At 40.4% G+C, this 21,305-nt stretch overlaps 1 protein-coding gene across 10 annotated transcripts in view; it reads right to left on the bottom strand.

Annotated features, from left to right (window-relative positions):
* Positions 1 to 21,305, bottom strand: part of FAM81A (family with sequence similarity 81 member A) — a 111,672-nt gene that overhangs the window by 27,804 nt on the left and 62,563 nt on the right. For 9 of the 10 annotated variants that reach the window (XM_054701912.1, XM_054701914.1, XM_054701929.1 and 6 more), the window contains 2 exons: positions 14,085 to 14,152; positions 12,967 to 13,240 (listed from right to left, as the gene is read on the bottom strand). In XM_054701912.1, the coding sequence (XP_054557887.1) occupies positions 12,967 to 13,240; positions 14,085 to 14,131 (321 nt within the window). In that variant the 5' untranslated portion in view covers positions 14,132 to 14,152. Of the gene's footprint in view, positions 1 to 12,966; positions 13,241 to 14,055; positions 14,153 to 21,305 lie in introns of all 10 variants that reach the window. The other variant, XM_037502594.2, reaches the window with a different exon arrangement.

The raw sequence follows: 21,305 nt of genomic DNA, 5'->3' as shown, positions 1-21,305 counted from the left end.
CAGGAACTTAGAAAACCTAAATAAGAGACCAGGAAAAAGACTAACTGCAATAAAGTAAAAATCAAAATCAACAAGCAACTATAGACCAGAGACATACTACAGTGGGGGCAGGGGAGGGGAAGAGGGATTTGGGTCAGAAAAAGGGGATGGGAATTGTATGGGGAATATAACCAAAATGAAAATGCATACATTATGCAAAAATGAAAAATCATGTAAGAATTATATAAAATAATTTATTAAAAAAAATTCAAGGGATTGTTTTCTGCTTACCCCGTGCTGTGCATAGGCCTGCCTCCGGTGGTAAGTGCATGGCTTAAATTCATACAAAAATACATTTTAAAGAGCAATGAGGTTAGCACCTTGAAAAAGTAATGTTGCAAGTCTTCATTTATTTTTCCTAAGGTATGGCCTGTCTTTTATTTCTTTTTAAGATTTACTTATTTATGCATACAAGAACTGGGGTAAAGGCCAGAGATGCGGGGTTGGGGGGTGAGAGGGTTCATCAGAGACAGAGTGGGGAACAGAACAGGCAGACTGATTGAAATACTCTGCTGATGAAAGCAGTGTGCAAGACAGGAGAGGTCTGCTGCGCCATGTGGGCATCTCCCCGGCCAGCTGCAGATCGAACTCTTGCTGCAGTGGCTGCAGACAGCTTCATAAGCTGTGCTTATTAACCCCTTGCCACCAGGGAGCCCCATGGCATGTCTTTTATAAAAGCTCCCTTCCCCAAATCAGTAGAGTAGGGCAGCTTGCATGAGCCTCCCAGGGCTTCTTAGATGGTCCACACAGCGGAGATAAGACCCAAGCCCCTGGGACCTACCCCACCCAATGGATGTGCTTGCCTGGGGGTAATAGGACATAGCTCTATGTTTCTTCATCTCCAGCTCCTCCTAGATTTGTGAGGATCCGGAAGTGAAAGTGGAGGGAGGCCCAACTGCAGCAGGGCAAGACTTCTAAGGATATCTCCCCACATGGCTTTTCATATTCCCACCAGGACTTAAAATGCCGCAGCAGTCTAGCCTCATATATCAAATCTCCTTCTTGGTATTTTCTAGACATCCAATGGAGCCTTGAAACTTGCCAAGTCCTAAGCAGAAGTCTCTTGACCTCCAACTTGCAGAAAATCCTATCGGCTCCACCTCCACAGAGATCCAAAATCCATCCTCTTCCCTCCATCTCCCCCATGACTCACCTAATCCAAGCTGTAGTCACCTTGCTCCTGAATGGCCGCAGTAGCCCCCAATCCATTTCCCTGCCCACATCCTTGCTCCCCTATAGTCTCCTCTCATGAAGTAACTAGAGGGGTATTTTTGAAACACCAATCAGTCTATAACTAATGGAAGGGCAGGGGTTTATTTATTTATTTACTTACTTACTTATTTAAAGATTGATTTATGTATGCATACAAGAGCTGGGGTGCAGGCCAGAGATGCAAGGGGTGAGAGGATTCACCAGAGACAGAGCAGAACAGGCAGATGTACTGAAATACACTGCTGAACGGAACAGCAGGTGAGACAGGAGAGGTCTGCTGCACCATGTGGGTCACCTCCCTGGCCAGGGATCAAACTCGTGTTGTAGTGGCTATGGACAGTTTCATAGTGCTGCATCTTAACCCTTTAGCGCAGGGTTTTTAAATAATCTGTATTATTCATTAATATAAACCCAGCACCAAGAATAAAAGTCAATTATTTAAAATTCTTTGCTTAAAATTAAATAATGACTTCTCATTCCCAAACTCCATCCTTCCCATCATAGCCTTCAACACTTAGGATCTGGCCCTATTCCCTGACTCATGACATTCCGGTCCCTTTGGTTCTTATTCTGCTCCTCAAACATGCCACGCTTGCCCTTTTCTATTTATTTTCTTGGAACCTGTAGTTTCCCCTCTCCAGATTGTTCCTTACCTGTGTCTCCTCCCCCACGTCACCATCTTCTGTCATTCCAGCCTCAGTTCTCTTGTCACCTTATCCCCAACGCCCCAACAGGCCCACAATCACTGTCGTATTATTCTACCAGATCACTTGTCTTAGGCTGAAATTACCTTGTTTACTCAGCCTTTTCTATCTGTAAACCCCACTAAAATGTGCAAAAGCCCCAAGCTGGGATTGGAATGCCTGGCTTACTCCATACTCCAGGACCTCTAAGAACACCTGGCTCCCACCTGGCAGCTGAGTAATGGATCAATTAATTTAGCTTTATGTTCCAGGATTTGGTCTTCCACAGGGAAGTCTCAGAAACTATATTTAGTTGATGCCCAAAAGTGATCAGGTCCTTGGGGACAGACTGAGACATACTAACACTTGTCCTGGAGACAGGGGGCAACATCAAAACACCAATTTTTTGATTTACATAGAAAAACCTCTAACAACAGAACTGAACTCAAATTCAGTACTCAATTGAATACTCAAATTCCATTCAATCAAATGTCTTCTCTCCCTAGAGCCCAGCCACATGACAAGCTAGGTCTAGTGGGTAGCATTAAAACAAAATGAATTTAGATAATTTGATGATTAATTACATGTCAGCTTGACTGGGCCAAGGGATGCTGAGATAGTTGGTTAAACATTGTTTCTGGATATGTCTGTGATAGTATTTCTGGAAGAGATCAGCATTTGAATTAGTAGATTGCGTAAAGCAGATTATCTCTCCCCAAGGTGTGTGTGTACATGGGGGAGGGGAAGCCATCCAATCCTTTCAGGGCTATAACAGGGCAAAAAGAGGAGGAAGGTGGAATTTGCTTTCTGCCTGACTGTTGAGCTGGGACATCACAGATCTTTTCCTGCCATGGGGATCCTGGTTCTCAGATCTTCAGACCTGGAATGGAATGTACACGATTGCCTCTCTGGCTATCAGACCCTGAAGCTACACCTGGAAGGGTCTTTCCTGGGTCTCCAGCTTGTGAAAAGCAGGAGGTGGGACTTCACATTCCCATAATGATATGAGACAATGTCTTATAATAAAACACTGTGTGTATGCCCATATACACACCTATATGTACATATATATTCTATGGACTTTTTTTTCTTTCAAGGATTTATTTATTTATGCATACAAGAACTGGGGTATAAGCTGGTCAAGCCAGTCAAGCTGACGTGTAATTAATCATCAAATTATCTAAATTAATTTTGTTTTAATGCTACCCAGTAGACCTAGCTTGTCATGTGGCTGGTCGGGGGTGAGAGGATTCACCAGAGAGAGTGGAAGCACAACAGGCAGATCTACTGAAACACAATGCTGAGGGGAGCAGCGGGTGAGGCAGGAGAGATCTGCTGTGCCATGTGGGTTGCTCCATGGCCACCCAGGGATCGAACTTGTGCTACAGTGGCTGGCGATAGCTTGATAGTGCTGTCTTTAACCCCTGCGCCACCAGGGAGTATGTATATGGACTTAATGTGTGTATATATGTATATATATAAACAGTATATGTACTATTTCTCTGGAGAACACTGACTAATACAGATGGTAATCACCAAAGTCCCTCTTCTGATATGCCTGTTTCAATGGGATCAGATCACTCAGCTGTAAGCTGAAATTCTCTTTTTAGATAGAATACATAAAATCCAGCAGCCAAAATTCTCTTCTGGCAGTGCTAGATGTACACTGAACCAAGTTCCTACCTGTCCATCCAAATATTCGTGAACATCATTGTCCACGCCAGTTTTGACATACTAATAAAGCCTAACGCTGCATTCATTACTTGAGTCTTCCCAGCCATTTGAAGCTTATTGAACTACAAAATTATATATAATACAGCCAATTAGATGAGGGTTTGATACAGTTTCCCATTATACAACTAGGTCAAAGTCACTACCCTAAACCAGCAGGACCTTATGAAGCTTGATTACATATAAGGCAGCAGTAGATCTGCAGTATCCAACTAGCCAGGTAACAAGCCCCACCACCCGGGTATAAAGGCCAGAGACAGAGGGAAAGTCCTAAGATTACATAGGGGTCCAAACCACTTCCCCAAGTCATCAAACTGGCATGGAAGGAAAAGCTTACAACCAACCAAAGAGCCTTACTTAGACTGCTTATCAGGACTTAGCTCCCAGGGATTGATAATAATTTAAATCAAAAACAGTATGGATAATCTAGATATGTATAATTCATAGTTGACTACATTAACTCTTCTAAATTTATAATGATGATGCGAATTTGCAGAAAGATTTTGAAGAATAAATAATTGATAGCACACTTCACATTGCAAGGCAAAATGCCAAAGGAGACAAATGGTGGGAGATGTATTAAAACAACAGTCTTTCATTCAACATTTATCAAGCACCTACTGTGTACTAGTACATGAAATTCACCTGTTTTGACCTTGGAATCTGCTGATAAGAATATGGGTAATGATTACAGAGTTCTGGAAGAGGTTTTGATTATGAAACATTTATTGAGCTCCAGCTTTGTGCTATACTAAAAATAAAGTTGACTCAGATCACATAGTCTACTAGCTTGACAATATATTTAACTTTTCTTCCAACATATTTAACTTTTCTTCAGAGCCACACAGTAAACAATCAAAGATTTATCAAAGCAAATTTACCAAGATGTAGTATTAACATCTTAATTTGACTAGCTCTATCAGGAGCTTCAAGCAGATTTTTACAAAATAAATAAAAAGTTTACAAAGTAAGTAAACTTTTACTGAGTGAGCTAAAAAACAAGTATAAACCAGTAAAACTAAGCAATTTACAGAAGTTCATTAAGAATCTACAGACAAAAATTATACTTTTCACATCATCTAAATGCAATTTTACTACCTTCACACTTCTTTGCTTTAAAGATGCAAATACTTCCTTTTCATAATACCTACCCTCCCAATTTTTATTACTTAGAAAGACTTACTTTCAGTACTTTTAAAATTTTTATCTACATGATTTCATTTTAACAAAATTTGGCTAGTATGTAGCAATTCTGATGTCTCCTAATTTTGATTATGTTTCATATATGAGCCTACAGAATCCCCAAACTTCTTTCTGTTTCTTTATAATGACATATAGTTATTACCAGCTATAAAAAAGTAAATACTCATATACGCAAAGAAAATTTTTTCCAGAATTAGATTTCGCTGTTTTCCCTCTCTACAACAGAAATCATCTTCTCATTTGCGAAAGTGCACACTCCTAAAACATATGTAAATAGAAATGAGTACTGTCTGGTTAAGGCAAAAATAATCGTTACATAAAATGTGCTTCAGATGGAAAAATAGCAGGATTGAAATTACTTTAAAACATGCTTCATTGTAAATTCTTTTAAAAAATAATCTTAAAGAAACTCACATTAAGGAAAAATTTCTGTTATAGTGTTATAGGACAGGGAGAGGGGCAGCCCAAACCCCGCAAACCTGCCTATTCTAAATGGGTTCGGCCATCCGCCGCATCAACACAAAACACATGAGACTAATGGGAAGGATCTTTAATAAAACTAGGAAACAATATAGGTAAGGCAAAGAGTCTAGTTTCTAAATGAAGCACCCAAAGTTACCCGTCCCCTCGTGGGTAAAAGTCCATCCATATGGGATCGGCCCAGAACAAGGCCCCAAAGCCTGCTACAAGTCTAAAGCCTCTTCCAGTGGGGACCCACAGAAAAGGGTCACAAACAACTGGACAAGCCCAGAAGGAAAAGAGCAAAATCAACATCAAGATAAAAGCTGCCATTGTCACCTCCCCACGGGTCTCACCCACATCTGTGTCACCCAGTCCACGACCAAAAGACAAGTGCAGTTTCTTCACGTGTCTCTAGGCTCCATGCACCTCCTCCAGGTCTCCTTGCTCCATCCTGCTTCCTTCCTCCGTCTCTTCCTGCAGCTTCTCCTCTTCCTGCTCAGTTCCACCCTTCCTTGGGTGGGGCAGGGAACCTGGAACCTCCCCCTTTCCTGGGGACCACCCTGTTACAATCCCCCCTTTTAATTTTTATTCCACCATATCTATGGACCACCCTGTTACAATAGGACATCTCAAAGAAAAACAATCAGCAAAAGCATTGATGACGTTGGATTCCTAGGCATGTCTGCTAATAACTCTATCTAAATAGTTCGTTGAATTCACATCAAAGGGATGATGGACTGGGGAGAACTTAGCAAGAAATAAAGTTAGATTTACCTAGTTTCATGAAGAAATTCTCCCTAAATTGGCGAAATGCTCAGAAAGTGAATGGCTGAGAACATGTGAGAGGTGGTTGCCTTAAATCAGCGGTAAAGAAGAGTTCCCAAGAGGCAAAGCAGAAAGGGAAAAGAATATATTTTTGGAATTTGACAACCTGAGTTTAGTCCCAATTACTGGCCTTGAGATCTCAGACAAGTGCCTTCACTTCCCTGGGCTTTGGCCAGGACACAGTTTGCACAGATCACGTCAGGGACTCTACTACCCCTTTTTGCTACCAGCAAATCTGCAACTGGCTTCATTTTGAACTGGACATTTATTCACAGAATAAGTGTTCATGGTATTTTTCTCCAAATATTGTGCTAAGAGACACAAAGATGAAAAACAAAATTCCTTTCTTTTTGAAGAGTTCACTATCCATCGGGGGGGACACACGTAAAGAAACAATGTCTATCCTACACAATGAATTCTATGGTCACAGTGGCAAATGCGAGATGCCTAGGATACATTAAGAGGAAGAGAATTGGGACAACAGAGAAACTGGCAGGAAGGGCTCCCTGGAATGAAGAAACTATTAAATAGTATTGAGCATTCAGCTGAGGTTAGAAAAAACATATTTTAAATGGTTCTGATTAGTACATAGCAGCATCCAAAGGAGAAATTATTGCCTAGATCCACAACTGCAGCTAAAGCATGATCACTTACTACACTGATAGAAAAAAATTAAGTCCACAATTTTCCATGGGTACAGTTATAGTCTCTGCTTTTACCTGAGGACAGTAAGGCCAGAATAGAGTGGCTTCAGTCTCTAGTTTGTCCACCATCCACATGGGCAAAGGGGAACCAGCTGAATACCCACAGGGAAAAAGCTGGGCATGGGAAGAAAGGGGAGGTCAGACTATTTTCTAATATGGACAAAAGGTGTCTGTACTTTTTTATGAGGTACTTCTTTTGCTGTTAGTTGAGGGGATAGAAACCTGAGAATTATTATTTATGCCCATCTCTTTGACTTTATCCACCTCCCCCTGTAGATGTGGGTGTAACAGGACTATTAGGCCCCCATGGATAGCTAACCCTTTTCTAAATTGAAATATTTAAGTAGGGTTCTTCAGTTTTGTGAAGTGGACAAATTGGGATTGCCAAATCATTTAGTTTCTGGAATAAAACTGCCTTAGCACTCAAATATAAAACTGGAAAGATCATTCTAAAAACAGACACCACCTTCCAAAACCAAGTAAATTGTCCATGGCAATCTCCTATACTTTCTAGGCCCTCTCTGATGTCATTACAGGTCTTTGCTCGTAAGCAATTATATCTGACCCTGGCTCACTTAGGAGAAAAAATGGAATCCACTGGAAAAATATAGGGGAGAGGTACACATATTCAATAGGGTTGCTGGGGGTCCAGAGTGAGAAAAAGACACAAGCAGTATTTCCTAGGAGCTAGAAAGAAGGAACCTTGGCCAGGGTCCTGCAAGCATAGACACTGCAGGGAAGAGGCTGCAGCCTTCTCCAGTTCTTAGACAATTCTGCTCAGGTGTCAAATCTCACCTGGAAGCACCAGTCTCAATACCCTGGCCTGCATTATGGGCTCCAATCCTCTTTAACCAAAAAGGTGACAAAGCACCCTGATCAACAGTCAACCAATCTGGATCCAAAGGAAGAAAGGTAAACCTCAAAAGAAATTGCTGTGACCAAAAGAAATTGGAATGGATGTCATCAGTCAACAAAGCAACAAAGATCTGCTACCTCCCCTTAATAACAAACACATAGTCTTGTCCTATACACCACAGGAAGTGTAGGCCAAACATTTTAGAACCTTTAAGAAAAATGTACTTCAGAATAATGTTGGCAGTGGGTTTGTCGTATATGGCTTTTATCATGTTAAGGTATGTTCCTTCTATCCCGAGAATTTCAAGGGCCTTCATCATAAATGGATGTTGGACTTTGTCAGATGTTTTCTCAGCATCTATTGATATGATCATGTGGTTTTTATTTTTCTTTTTGTTGATATGTTGGATTACACTGATCAATTTTCATATGTTGAACTATCCTTGTGCCCCTGGGATGAATCCCACTTGATTGTGGTGTATTATCCCTTTGATGCATTGTTGGATTCTGTTGGCAAGGATTTTGTTGAGGATTTTTGCATCAGTGTTCATTAAGGAGATTGGCCTGTAATTTTCTTTTCTTTTTTTTTTTTTGTGCTCTTTATTTGGCTTTGGTATTAGTGTAATAATGTTGCCTTCGTCCACAAAAACATTGATTCAAAAGAACACCTGTACCCCTATGTGGTTCTTCAAAAGATACCATTATTTACAATAGGTAAAACCTGGAAACAACCCAAATGCCCAAAAATAGATGACTGGATCAAGAAGATGTGGCATATATACACAATGGAATATTATTCAGCAATCAAAAAAGATGAACTCATGCCATTCGCAGCAATGTGGATGGAACTAGAAGGAATTATGCTCAGTGAAATAAGCCAGAAGGAAAAAGAAAAACATCCCATGGTTTCACTTATAGCAGGAATATAGGGGAACCAAATAAGACATCAGTGTAAAAAAATAATACAGTACAAAACACAACAAAGCAAAAACGGACAATTATAAATCAGAGACATACTGCAGGGGAGGAGGAAGGAGAGGGATCAGATGGAGGGAGGGAGGAGCACAGGGGACTGAGGTGATGGCGCACGGGTGCACTGAGGAAGGAAACTCTGTGGGGACTACACCTGAGGGGGTAAGGGGAAACAAATATTGTTTAAAAATGAACAATGATTTAAAAAAAATAAATAAATATGAAAAAAAAGAAAAAGAAAAATGTACTTCAATTAGGGTATAGTTCTGAATGAAAAGAAATGTGAGAATCTCAAAGAACAGTAAATGTTGGCAACTATGTTGCACCCCAAGATCCCATCTAGGTATAAATTACAGCAAAAATTAATAAAACCAAGAGTGGGTTGTTTTGAAGAACTGAAAGACTCAGTATTGTTGAGTTAGCAGTTCTCCCTCAATTAATCTATGTGTTCAAAGCAATCTCTCAAAATTTCAGCAAGCTTTTTTACAGAAACTAACAAACTAATCCTAAAATTTACATGAAAATGCAAGGGAGTTAGAATAGCTAAAAGGATTTAGAACAGAAAAACAAAGTTGAAAGACTTATACTACCTGATTTCAAAATGTACTCTAAAGCTAGAAATTAAGGCACAAAAGGCCTCCCTGGTGGCACAGGGGTTAAGTCACAGCACTATCAAGCTGTCAACAGCCATCACAATAAGAGTTTGACCCCTGGCCAGGGAGCTGACACACATGGCACAGCCGACCTTGCCTGTCTTGACCACTGCTCCCCTCAGCAGTGTATTTCAGCCAATCTGCCTTTTCTGCTCCCCACTCTGTCTCCGGTGAATCCTCTCACCACCACCCCCCCACACACATCTGGCCTGTACCCCGGTTCTTGTATGCATAAACAAATAAATCTTTTTAAAAACATTAAGGTACTATGGTATTGGCACAGAAAAACCATACAGATCAATGGGATCCAAAAATAAATCCCTTTACTTTATGGTCAATTGATTTTTTTTTGACAAAGGGACAGATGAGAAAATGATAGATTTTCCTTGGATAGTCATATGAAAAACAATTAACTTAGACCTTCACCTCTCTTCATATATGAAAATTAAGTCAAAATAGATCAGACATCTAACTGTAAGAACTAAAACTAAACATTTGAAGAAAACATTGGGGAAATTCTTTGTGACCTTATGTTAAGCAGAGTTTCTCAGACACAACACCAAAGTATAAATCATAAAAGAAAGAACTGGTCAATTAGACTTCACTAAAATTTTTCAAATGTATTCTTCAAAAGATACCATTAGGAAAATGGAAATATAAGACACAGAAAGGGAGTATCTTTACATATCTGATAGAGGTCTTGTACCTAGGCTATATTAAGAACTTTTACAATTCAGTAATAAGAAAAAAAATACAATTTAAAAACAGGTTTGTGACGCATACTGTGCAACATAGATGAACCTTGAAAACTGCATGCTGAGTGAAATAACCCAACCACAAATGGACAAATACCACATGGTTCTATAAGGAACAAATTTAAATAGGCAAATACACAGAGAAAGAAAGTAGAATAGGCCTCCTTGGTAACCAGGCACAGGGTTAAAGTCTCAGCTTTATCAGGCTATCGCCAGCCACTGGGGCCTGAGTTCGATCTCCGGCCAGGGAGCAACCCACATGGCACAGCAGACCTCTCCCGTCTTCCCGCTGCTCCCCTCAGCAGTGTACTTCAGTGGATCTGTCTATTCTATTCCCCACTGTGTCTCCAGTGAATCCTCTCACCACCCCGCACTTCTGGCCTATACCCCAGTTCTTGAGAAAAATAAAGTAGAAAAGAAGTTGTCAGGAGGATAGGGGAGTGTGAATAGGGAGTTACTATTTAATGAATTTCTGTTTCGGTTGAAACAGACTTGGAAAGATTTGGAAATGGCTAGTAGTGATGGTTATGTATGATATAGTAAATGTACTTAATGTCACTGAAATAGAGACTTAAAACTGGTTAAAATGATAAATATATTACTACAATAAAAAATCAATTTTTAAAAAATAGGCAGGAGACTTGAAGAAGAAAGAAATGACCAAAAAAAAAAGATGAAAAAGTGCTCAACATGATCATTAGGAAAATGCAAATCAAAACCACAATGAAATAGTACTACATCCATATTTTACATATATATGTAACTCTTACTGTAAGCAAGAATTCTGGCCTTACTATATGACTATATTAAGAAAATAAATAAAGAGATAATATCAAGTATTGGTAAGGATGTAGAGAAACTAGAAGCGTCATATATTGCTGATGTGACTGGTATGGGAATAGTAAAGCTTTTTTTTTAATTAGCACGATCATTTTATTTTATTTTATTTTTGTGTTGAAGAACTGGGTTGCAGGGTGTGAGAGGACTCACAAGAGACAGAGTAGGAAGCAGAACAGGCGGATTTATTGAAATAGACTGCTTAGGGGAGCAGCAGGCGAGACGGGAAAGGTCTGCCACGCCATATCTGGGTTAGCCCCAGGCCACGGCAGTGATAGGAGTGAGACTTAACGCCTAGGCCACCAGGGAGGCACTGGTAGGGCATTTTGGAAAATTGTTTGGCTAGGTTTTCAAAAGTTAAATATAAGCTTACTTTAAGATCCAGCAATTCCATTCCTAGTAATTTAACCCCAGAAAAATGAAAACATGTCTCCATTCAAAGACTTGTACACGGTGTTTATGTCAGCTGTATTCATAAAAGCTAAAATCCAGAAGCAATCCAAAAGTCCATCAAATAATGAAAGGGTAACCAGGATAAGCTCTATCAACAGAATAGGATACTACTCAGACACACGAAAGAACTGCCTACCTATAATACTAGAACACAGCTGAATCTCAAAAAAAAAATTAGTTAAGTGAAACAAGTCAGATGCTAAAGACTTCATAATGTAAGAAGCCATTTATATGAAATGTCCAGATAAGACAAATTTATAGAGACTGAAAGCAGATTAGTGGTTGTCTGGAGCTGGGATAGAAGTAGAGATTGCAAACAAGCTTATATAAATTTTGGGGTGGGGGGGCAATGAAAATGTTCTATAACTAAATTGTGTTGATAGTTACATGATTCTATAAATTTACTAAGTCTCACTAACTATACACTTAAAATGGATTAATTTTTGCAACTTCTAAATTATACCTCAATTAAAGCTATTAAAATATAAATAACAAATCTGACACTAAAAAATGAAACTTAATTTCAGGGAGCATAATTAAGATACAATCTCCATGTATTAATCTAGTCACATATCATTTATTCATATATTTAAAAATTATATATGAAGAATAGTCATTGCAATGGAAGCCTAGGCACTAAATGATTTTAAGTTTTCTAAAGTAAATTGTGTGGCCCCTGTAATTCCTCAACAAATAGCAGTCAATTTAAAATTCTAAAAATAGGGCTTCCCCGGTGGCGCAACAGTTGAGTGCTGGGCTGCGAAGATGCCCGCATCCTCTGCAGCGCCGGTTCGATCCCCGGCTACAGCGCCGGTTCGATCCCCGGCCACCGCAGAGGGTCCCACATGGCGTGCAGACCTCACCTGCTGTGCCCTCTGCTCCCAGCAGAGTACTTCAGCAGTGTACTTCGGTCCTTCTGCCTCTTCTGCTCCCCGCTCTGGCTCTGGTGAATTCTCTCACCCTCCCACGCTTCTAACTGTACCCAGTGTTTGTATAAATAAATAAAATAAATCTTTAAAAATAATAATAAAATAAAAGCTAGAAAAAAAATAAATAAAATTATAAAAATAGACAAAATTGGCCTTTTATTGAGCTCATCACAGAGAAAAATAAAGTAATAAAAGGGGAGTCTAAGAAGCAATTCAAATCCTCAGATTGCTTGAGTAATAAACTATATTACATATGATCATTATGACCTAGAATCATTTAATCTGAGCAGCAAAGGCTGACCTAGTAATTGATGTAATAGCTGTCTTCAGTGATATGAAGGGTTTTACAGGGAAATTATGTGAATTATTCTCCTTTGTCTTCATTGAGAGCCAAACAAAACAAACTGATCTAATAATCAGTGAAGTAAATTTAGATTAAACACAAATAACACTGATGGCAACAGCTATCAAATAGTGCAGTAAATTTAACTAGGATATTTGTTCAAGCTGTTTTGCTGGTGATCGTTAGGAAGAGCCAAGATAGACAGCTTTGAACTGAACACATAACTGCCTGGGAGATGGACAGAGTTGGCCAGCCCCTGACATGGAGCAAGATTGGAAAGAAAGAGCTCAGTGCCTTTCACACACCTTACCTCTATATCCCGATTAAGTTGCTTCACAATGGCAGTTATGTTTCTGATGTGCTCCTCCAGAAAAAGCCTGGCCAAGCGGTCGCCGCCCCCTTTGTTTTGCATTTTCTGCAAACTGTTGACAATGTCGTCTTTTATCCGGAAGGCGTGCTCCACAAGCGCTGCGGTGGTTTTCTCGTGGCAAAGAATCCTGTCTTCTAGTTGTTCCACTAGGCTTACAGATGAGTAGGGGGCCATAGTCAAGGACTGGCTGTGTCGGGGCATAGTTCTAACTCGCCTACAGAAGAGAGTCACAGTACCAAGGTTGTTAGTTGGGAGAAAATAATTTTAAAAGCCAAATTCAAGACTTTCCAGAGAAGAAAATGCATATTATCTATCCCTGAAAGCTACATGGGATTTGAAGCAGAGTTTCTACCTAAAGGAGCTTTTTTTTGTGAGCCAGGCAACATCCTTAAACAATCATACCCACAGAGTTAAGTGTGCTAGTAACAGGCCCCAAAACCAAAAAGCTGACAAAATTGGGCACATGGAGATTCCCCAGTATTAGCTGCACTATCAAGGACAGGCTATCCCAAAATCTCCTGACATGCCCTCCTCTTCCCTGCCCCCAAAGCAGTGGTTACAAACTCAAGTGTCTACACATTCAGGCATCTGACAAAAAGGAATGAAGCACAGTACATACAGTGCAATGGGGACTGGTGGGGACTTCGGAAAACTAGAAAGAGCTTTGTTCAATCAAAGGGAGCCACAATTCTGCTCTGCCCACGAGTGACCATTGGGGAATGCAGGTCTGTTTTTTCAGACATCTAATATTTCAAGAAGAACTAAGAAATCCAAACATGTAATTGAAACCACTGTATTTGTAAATGTTAATTAATTTAAATAGCATTTAAGATGACACAGGCCAAACAATGTAGCTCCATGAGTCAATTTTGGCCCATGGACACCCAATTTCCCCTAACAGTCACCTGATCCTACAAATTAGAAGCTGGAAAAGGGACACAACAGTACTTCTGTTGCCCTTGAACAAAATCACTCTTGGATAATGTAACAACAACATGCTCATGGGATTGGTGGAAAGGAAAAGTATACCTTAGATGCATATTTTCCATATATTATACCTTTCCTTGGTGACAAGAGAAGGAAATACAGTGCTCCGTTGGGCCATTTTCTTTTTAATAATTCACATCTGTTGAGAAAACAAGCATTAAATTATTTAACAGTTTACATCTAGAATTTAAATGACCTCTAAAGCTTATTATTAAGTTACTAAATGGAGTGCAGAGTATGCTGACACACTGCTCAGTTATATTAAATGCTTTATATTTTATATATAAACAGCAAATGTGTCTAAATAAGGAGAAAAGATCTAGCAAAATCAAAATGCATCTGAAATTAATACTGCTGAGCCTCACAAGACAGATCAACAAGGACTGTTTAATGGAGTTCCCTCACCCCATATCTGCTTCTCAAACTTAAAAAACCATTTTTATAGAAACAAGAATTTTTAGCAGATTTATTCAATCTTGTACTTCTCTGTAGAAATTTAGAGGGTGGGAACTACCTAAGTAAATTCTGAGCAAATTGAGTAAATTCTGTAGCAAAAGAAGAGTTTCTAAATTAATCTTAACTAAAATAATGCATAGTCAATGAGATGTGATTTGGGGAAAACTATCTTTCCACTAAGAGAATGATAATCATCTTTAAAACTTTATTATAAGATACAATCTTGCATATTTGATCACCACAACACATTAGAAATCTGGACAAAACTGCAGGGTTTTTAAACCTTTCATAACTTAGGTTTCCCAATACTGCTGTTAACTGCATTAAAACAATGAATGCTTAGTAACTGTGATCTGATTCAGTAATTAGTTCTCATTTAGATGCTGGATTCAGAAAGCATTTCTGATTGAAACCATTGTTTTGGCATCATTTCTCCAGTGTGTTATTTTTAGAGTTTCAGAATGTGAACATTTCACTTTCCTAGACAAAGAACTTTGAATTTAAACAAATTACATTTAAGAAAAAAAATGATTCATGCCAAACAAGCTATGATGCCAGAGGAGTTCTCCAATATCAAAGAAAATAATTTCTGCCGTTTAGACTAAATAAAATTAAATCAGGTGGAAGATAGATGTTAATATCTGGAATTAAAACAACTATACTATTTTGAAGTTGTAAAATCCCTCAGTAGAGATCTAATCTATAGAATAGCCTAACCCCAACCTAAGATACATTTATTTAAAATTACATCAAATTAAAAGGCTTTTATACTGTGAAAGAAAATAAAAGATTAAAAGACATTAAAAAAAGAAACATTTATTTGCTATCTATCTGTACTTATAAAGGTAAGACCAAAAAATCTCCATCCTCAAGGGTTTCATGGCCTACAGAGAAAGACAGGCTCCAAATCAACCAGGTAACAATAGGCTAAGTGAGTTATCAAATGAACAGAAACGCCTGGAGGGAAGAAAGGTGAGTGCTTCCTTTTTCCTGGGTCAGGGAATTACTGACAAGAATGAATGGGGGCCTCCCCGGTGGCGCAGCGGTTGAGTGCTGGGTTGTGAGGCTGCCCGCGGCCTCTGCAGCGCAGGTTCGATCCCCGGCTGCTCCCCGGCCACCAGAGGAGGGTCCCACATGGTGCGCAGACCTCTCCTGCTGCCCGCTGCTCCCCTCAGCAGTGTACTTAGGTCCTTCTGCCTGCTCTGCTCCCCGCTCTGGCTCTGGTGAATTCTCTCGCCCTCCCACGCTTCTGACTGTACCCAGTGCATGTATAAACAAAACAAACAAACAAATAAATAAATAAAACATGCCTCTATTAAAAAAAAAAAATTAAAAAAAAAAAAAGAATGAATAGGATTTCCCAGAGCAGAGACTAGAAAAGACTGTTTCATATCTTCATCCTCAACACTCCAACACTACTACCTCTACTTCTCTCCTCTCAGACACTCTGGCCTATCCCCCCTTTCCAGTTTCATCCTTGGCCACTCTTACCTGCTCCAGTCAATGCTAACCTTCCCCACTACTCTGTCCTTGAATATGCCATGCACTCTGCTACCAACATACCTTTGCCCAGGTACTCTGTCAGAAATGCCTTCCCATCCCTTCCTGCTTAACCAATGCTTATCTATCCTTTAAGGCCCCCACCCCTAGCCCCTCAAAGCAATAAAATGACTCCCTCATTTTTATTTCTCCAGCTCTTTATTCTGTGTGTTTTATATTACTTAATACACTCTATTATTCTTAGCTATCTAATAGTCTGTCTTCCTTACTAAACTATATGTTCCTTAAGGGCATATTTCACATCTTTTTAGACTTGGAACTGATCTAGATGATTGCATACATTTATTAATGGATGCATGAAAGCACTCCCATATCAGAAATTGCAGGAAGAGGGCCTCCCCGGTGGCGCAGCGGTTGAGCGCTGGGCTGCAAAACTGCCCGCAGCCTCTGCAGCGCCAGTTCGATCCCCCGCTGCTCCCCGGCTGCCAGTGAGGGTCCCACATGGCGCGCAGACCTCTCCTGCCGCCTGCTGCTTCCCTCAGCAGTGTACTTCGGTCCTTCTGCCTGTTCTGCTCCCTGCTCTGGCTCTGGTGAATTCTCTCACTCTCCCGCGCTTCTGACTGTACCCAGTGCTTGTATAAATAAATAAATAAATCTTTAAAGAAAAAAAAATTGCAGGAAGAAAGAAAGACATTAAAGGTTATGGTGTTATAAAAGTACAGTTCTTTATTGAGACTGCATCAGTCACCTAATGTAGTATCTATGAATAAATGGACACTTTTCTGAATCTTTAGTTAATCCATGTGGGATTGTTTTAAGTAGTGAAGCCCAACTAAATCCACTTTCTGAAGAGGGAATCCCTACATCACTCATTGCCTGAGACCCTTTTTCAGTAACAAACCTTCCCATTACCCACTGACAGTCACTCTCCATGACAGGGCATGTTTCAAGTTCATAACACACACTGAAAGATGTTCAGAATTGGTGCCCTTTTCATGGATGTGATGAGGATTGGTTTGAAGTCACTTGGTTTGTTAGTATGTGATTCTTTGCCAGAACAGTGGAATCTATACTGTAGATGAATAACAATTAAAAATACGTAAATCACTGGATTAAATAACTTCACAGAGATTATTTCCAGACCTTCCTATTGTCAATTCCAGCTTATCTGCCTGAGGTTATCAGCTCCCGGACATTTGTAAATCTGATCCCTGGCACCATATGTGGATCTACAACATTACCAAGCAGCTCTAGCTTGCATAATGGTTTGATTGTGCTGTGTTTTGTTATATCAATGTTTAGGGCCTCCTTGGTGGTGTAAGGGCTTAAGTCTAAGCACTATGAAGCTATCTGCAGACACTACAGCACAAGTTTGATCCCAGGCCAGGGAGCTACCTACATGGCACAGCAGACCTCTCCTGTCTCGCCCACTGCTCCCCTCAGCAGTGTATTTCAGTCAATCTGCCTATTCTGCTCCCCACTCTGTCTCCTATGAATCCTCTCACTACCACCCCACCCTTGGCCTACACCCCAGTTCTATGCATAAATAAATAAATCTTTTAAAAAATATATCAATGCAGGGCCTCCCTGGTGGCGCAGGTGGTTGAGCGCCGCACTGTGAAGCTGTTCGCAGTCTCTGCAGCGCGGGTTCAATCCCGGCCAGCTGGCAAGGGTCCCACATGGCGCGGCAGACCTCTCCTGTCAGGTCCGCTGCTCCCCTCAGCAGTGTGTTTTGTCATTCTGCCTGTTCTGTTCCCTGCTCTGTCTCTGCTGAATCCTCTCACCCTCCCGCACATTTGGCCTGTACCCCAGCACTTGTATAAATAAAAAATAAATCTAAAATATATATATATATATATCAATGTCTAGTTTAAGGGTTTAACAGTCTTAGGGAAATAAGAGGAAGGGAAAGGTAGATAAAGCAAAGACAGAAGAATTGAAAGAAATAATGTTCAAAATATGCAATATATGAGGTTCACACAAGAGTAAATTATCTAATTATCAAAATTAAATTCACTATTAGTGATTAAGATAATTCTTATATATATATATATATATATCTGTACACACATATACTGGACATAAGTTAATGATAAAAGAGACAGTAATGCCAATCAATTATATTTGTATTAGTAATAAGACACTGGGTAGAAATAGCTACAGTATCATCTTAATGTAAAATGATACATCAATTTAATAAATTAAAATGATCATTTTTACTGAAAAATTAAATACCAGTGATACAAAAATTAAATTAGTTTTTCAATTTACTATTAAAATAGAGCACTGGTATATTCTGCTAAGTGTCAAAATTTTTTCAAAATAAATAAAACATTTATGAATAAAGTGGTTGTAAGGGGCCTCCCGGGTGGCGCAGTGGGTTGAGCACAGCACTGTGAAGCTGTCCACAGTGTGGGTTCTGCAGTGTGGGTTCAATTCCCGCTGGCTGGCGAGATTCCCACATGGCACAGCAGACCTCTCCTGTCAGGCCCGCTGCTCCCCTCTGCAGTGCCTCTGCTCCCCTCTGCAGTGGCTCCCCTCTGGGGTCTGCCTCTACCCCAGCTCTTGTATAAAAATAAATAAATTTTTTTTAAAAAAAAGTGGTTGTAATTTGGTGATGGGGGAAAAAGGCCTATTTCCTCACATTTAAAAACAGAGTGAGGGGCCTCCCCGGTGGCGCAGCGGTTGAGCGCTGGGTTGCGAAGCTGCCCGCGGCCTCTGCGGCGCCGGTTCGATCCCTGGCTGCTCCCCGGCCACCGGAGGAGGGTCCCATATGGCGCGCAGACCTCTCCTGCCGCCCGCTGCTCCCCTCAGCAGTGTACTTCGGTCCTTCTGCCTGCTCTGCTCCCCGATCTGGCTCTGGTGAATTCTCTCGCCCTCCCGTGCTTCTGACTGTACCCAGTGCTTGTATAAACAAAACAAACAAACAAACAAAACAAAACAAACAAATAAATAAACATGCCTCTATAAAAAATAAATAAATAAAAATATAAAAAAAAAAAAACAGAGTGAAATGACAGAGGGTGGAGAACAGTTGAGAGTATGTCTAGAAAGACAGGTAGGAGTTGGGTAGAATTCATTTCCAAGCCACACTCAAGCCTCTTCCTCTGTCCTGGGGTGGTGATGACTGATGGGGAAGCTCAGAGATTGTAGGATGGTGATGCAGAGGTGGGGGGCGGGGGGAGTCAGACCAGAAATCCAGCCAGCCAGGATATGCGATCTGATCTGGAAAGGAAGAGGGGTTTGAGGAGTCACCCAAGCTCCCTCACCCCTCTCTCCCCAACTCTCGTCCAGTTCCTCTCTCATCTCCCATTACCTCGTCTCTTTGGATTTTCTTTTTCATTTCTTACTGCTCATTACTATTCATTCATTTTCCTTTATCCTTTCCCTTTTGGTAATTTTTCAATTCCACTGTCCATTTGTCTTCCCTCTGGCTCTCCTTTTCCTCCTCCTGTCACTCTCCCTTTTTCTCCTCCTTTCATTAATTTTTAATTGTGTTTACATTGTTGCTCATATTTGTACAGTATTTGATTTCTCCCTTCATGTGTAATCCCCAAAATATCCCATCATCACATCACCTGTGAACACCACCATGGCCCCTTGTGCTCTTCCCACCCCTGTTTTTATTCCTTTTCCTCCCCCTTCCTGCTTTAAGCCTCAGATCTATAGCTGCCTACAAGTTTTGCCTTTTTTTCTTTTTTGACCCTATGTTCGGTTTCCCTATATTCCTCAAGTGTCACGCTCCCTTTTCACAACTGTAGTCCAACATACTTTTTAAAATTTATTTATGCATGCAAGAATTGGGGTATAGGCCAGAGATGCAGGGGGTGAGAGGATACACCAGAGACAGAGTGGGGAGCAGAACAGGCACATCTAGTGAAATACACTGCTGAGGGGAGCAGTGGGCGAGACAGAAGAGGTCTGCCACACCATGTGAGTATCTCCCTGGCCGGCCAGGAATCCAACCCATGCTGAAGAGGCTGCAGACAGCTTCACAGTACTGCACTCAACCCGCTGCACCACCAGGGAGGCCAAATACCCCAGTTCTTGTATGCACAAATAAATACATCTTTAAAAAAAAAAAAAGAAACTATATGCTATACTATGTCTACCTTGCACTTCCTAATTGACACTCTATCATGGACATATTTTCATATAAATATATAAAGGTATGCATCACAATTTTTATTTTTATTTTTTTTTTTAAAGATTTATTTATTTATTTATACAAGCACTGGGTACAGTCAGAAGCACGGGAGGGTGAGAGATTTCACCAGAGCCAGAGTGGGGAGCAGAGCAGGCAGAAGGACTGAAGTACACTGCTGAGGGGAGCAGCGGGCGGCAGGAGAGGTCTGCGTGCCATGTGGGACCCTCCTCTGGGGGTCGGGGAGCAGCCGGGAATCGAACTGGCGCTGCAGAGGCTGCAGGCAGCTTCGCAACCCAGCGCTCAACAGCTGCGCCACCGGGGAGGCCCAGTGCATCACAATTTTTAATTCCTGCATAATAGTCCACTGAATGGATATATCTTGTTAGGAAAACCCTTATAGGTGGACCATTACACTAAAATACCATTTATAATCAAGTGACCAACATTTTGGCCTCTTCTGTTCCTTTCCTTTCCTTGTGGAAAAATGAATGCAAACACTTCAAATCTGAAATTAAGGTGAGATTCTGAAAAATCTAAAGAATCAAGAGGGATGAAATCAATGATCTGTAAGGCTGTACTCACAACTGAAACAAAACAAACATTCATCAGACACATGATTATTGGTTCAACGACAGTCACTGGCTCTATCCTGTCAGCTCCACAAGGAGATGTATTGTCCACAGCTATATCCTAAGTACCGAGCACATAGCAATTGATCAACAAATGATTGCTGGATGAATATTTCTTATTCATTTCATAATGTTGAATTTAATTAATCAAATTTTATTCTAACTAGAGAATGAATATGTAACCAGAAAGGTAGATTGTATACACTGAGTAGTAAGAGTTTAAAGAGGCAAAATTTATCAGTGTTTCCAGGAACCTAAAAATCTGAGGAGCAGGAAGAGTTCTAAAATTGAGAAGAGACCTGCATTAAGGTCTCCTAACCCAACAACATCAGTCACTAAAATAATCCCACTCACTCCTCTTACCCTTGTGCACACTCACCAAGCACATGGTTCAGTTCTTATGAATATGCATAAAAATATGCAGAAATTAGCAAATACAAGCCCCTGTCTACTGACCCAGAACTTTCCTCACTGGAATTAATCCATTAGAATCATACCTCTGAGGAGCCCTAAGTTTGAGTAAGTTGTTTTCTTGAAACCTGATCATCTGTGACTCCCTG

The sequence above is a fragment of the Talpa occidentalis genome, unplaced genomic scaffold, assembly GCF_014898055.3.
Source record: "Talpa occidentalis isolate TD23 unplaced genomic scaffold, MPIMG_talOcc4v2.1 talOcc4.11, whole genome shotgun sequence".
NCBI classification, from domain to species: domain Eukaryota; kingdom Metazoa; phylum Chordata; class Mammalia; order Eulipotyphla; family Talpidae; genus Talpa; species Talpa occidentalis.
This window is presented reverse-complemented; position numbering and strand designations above follow the sequence as displayed.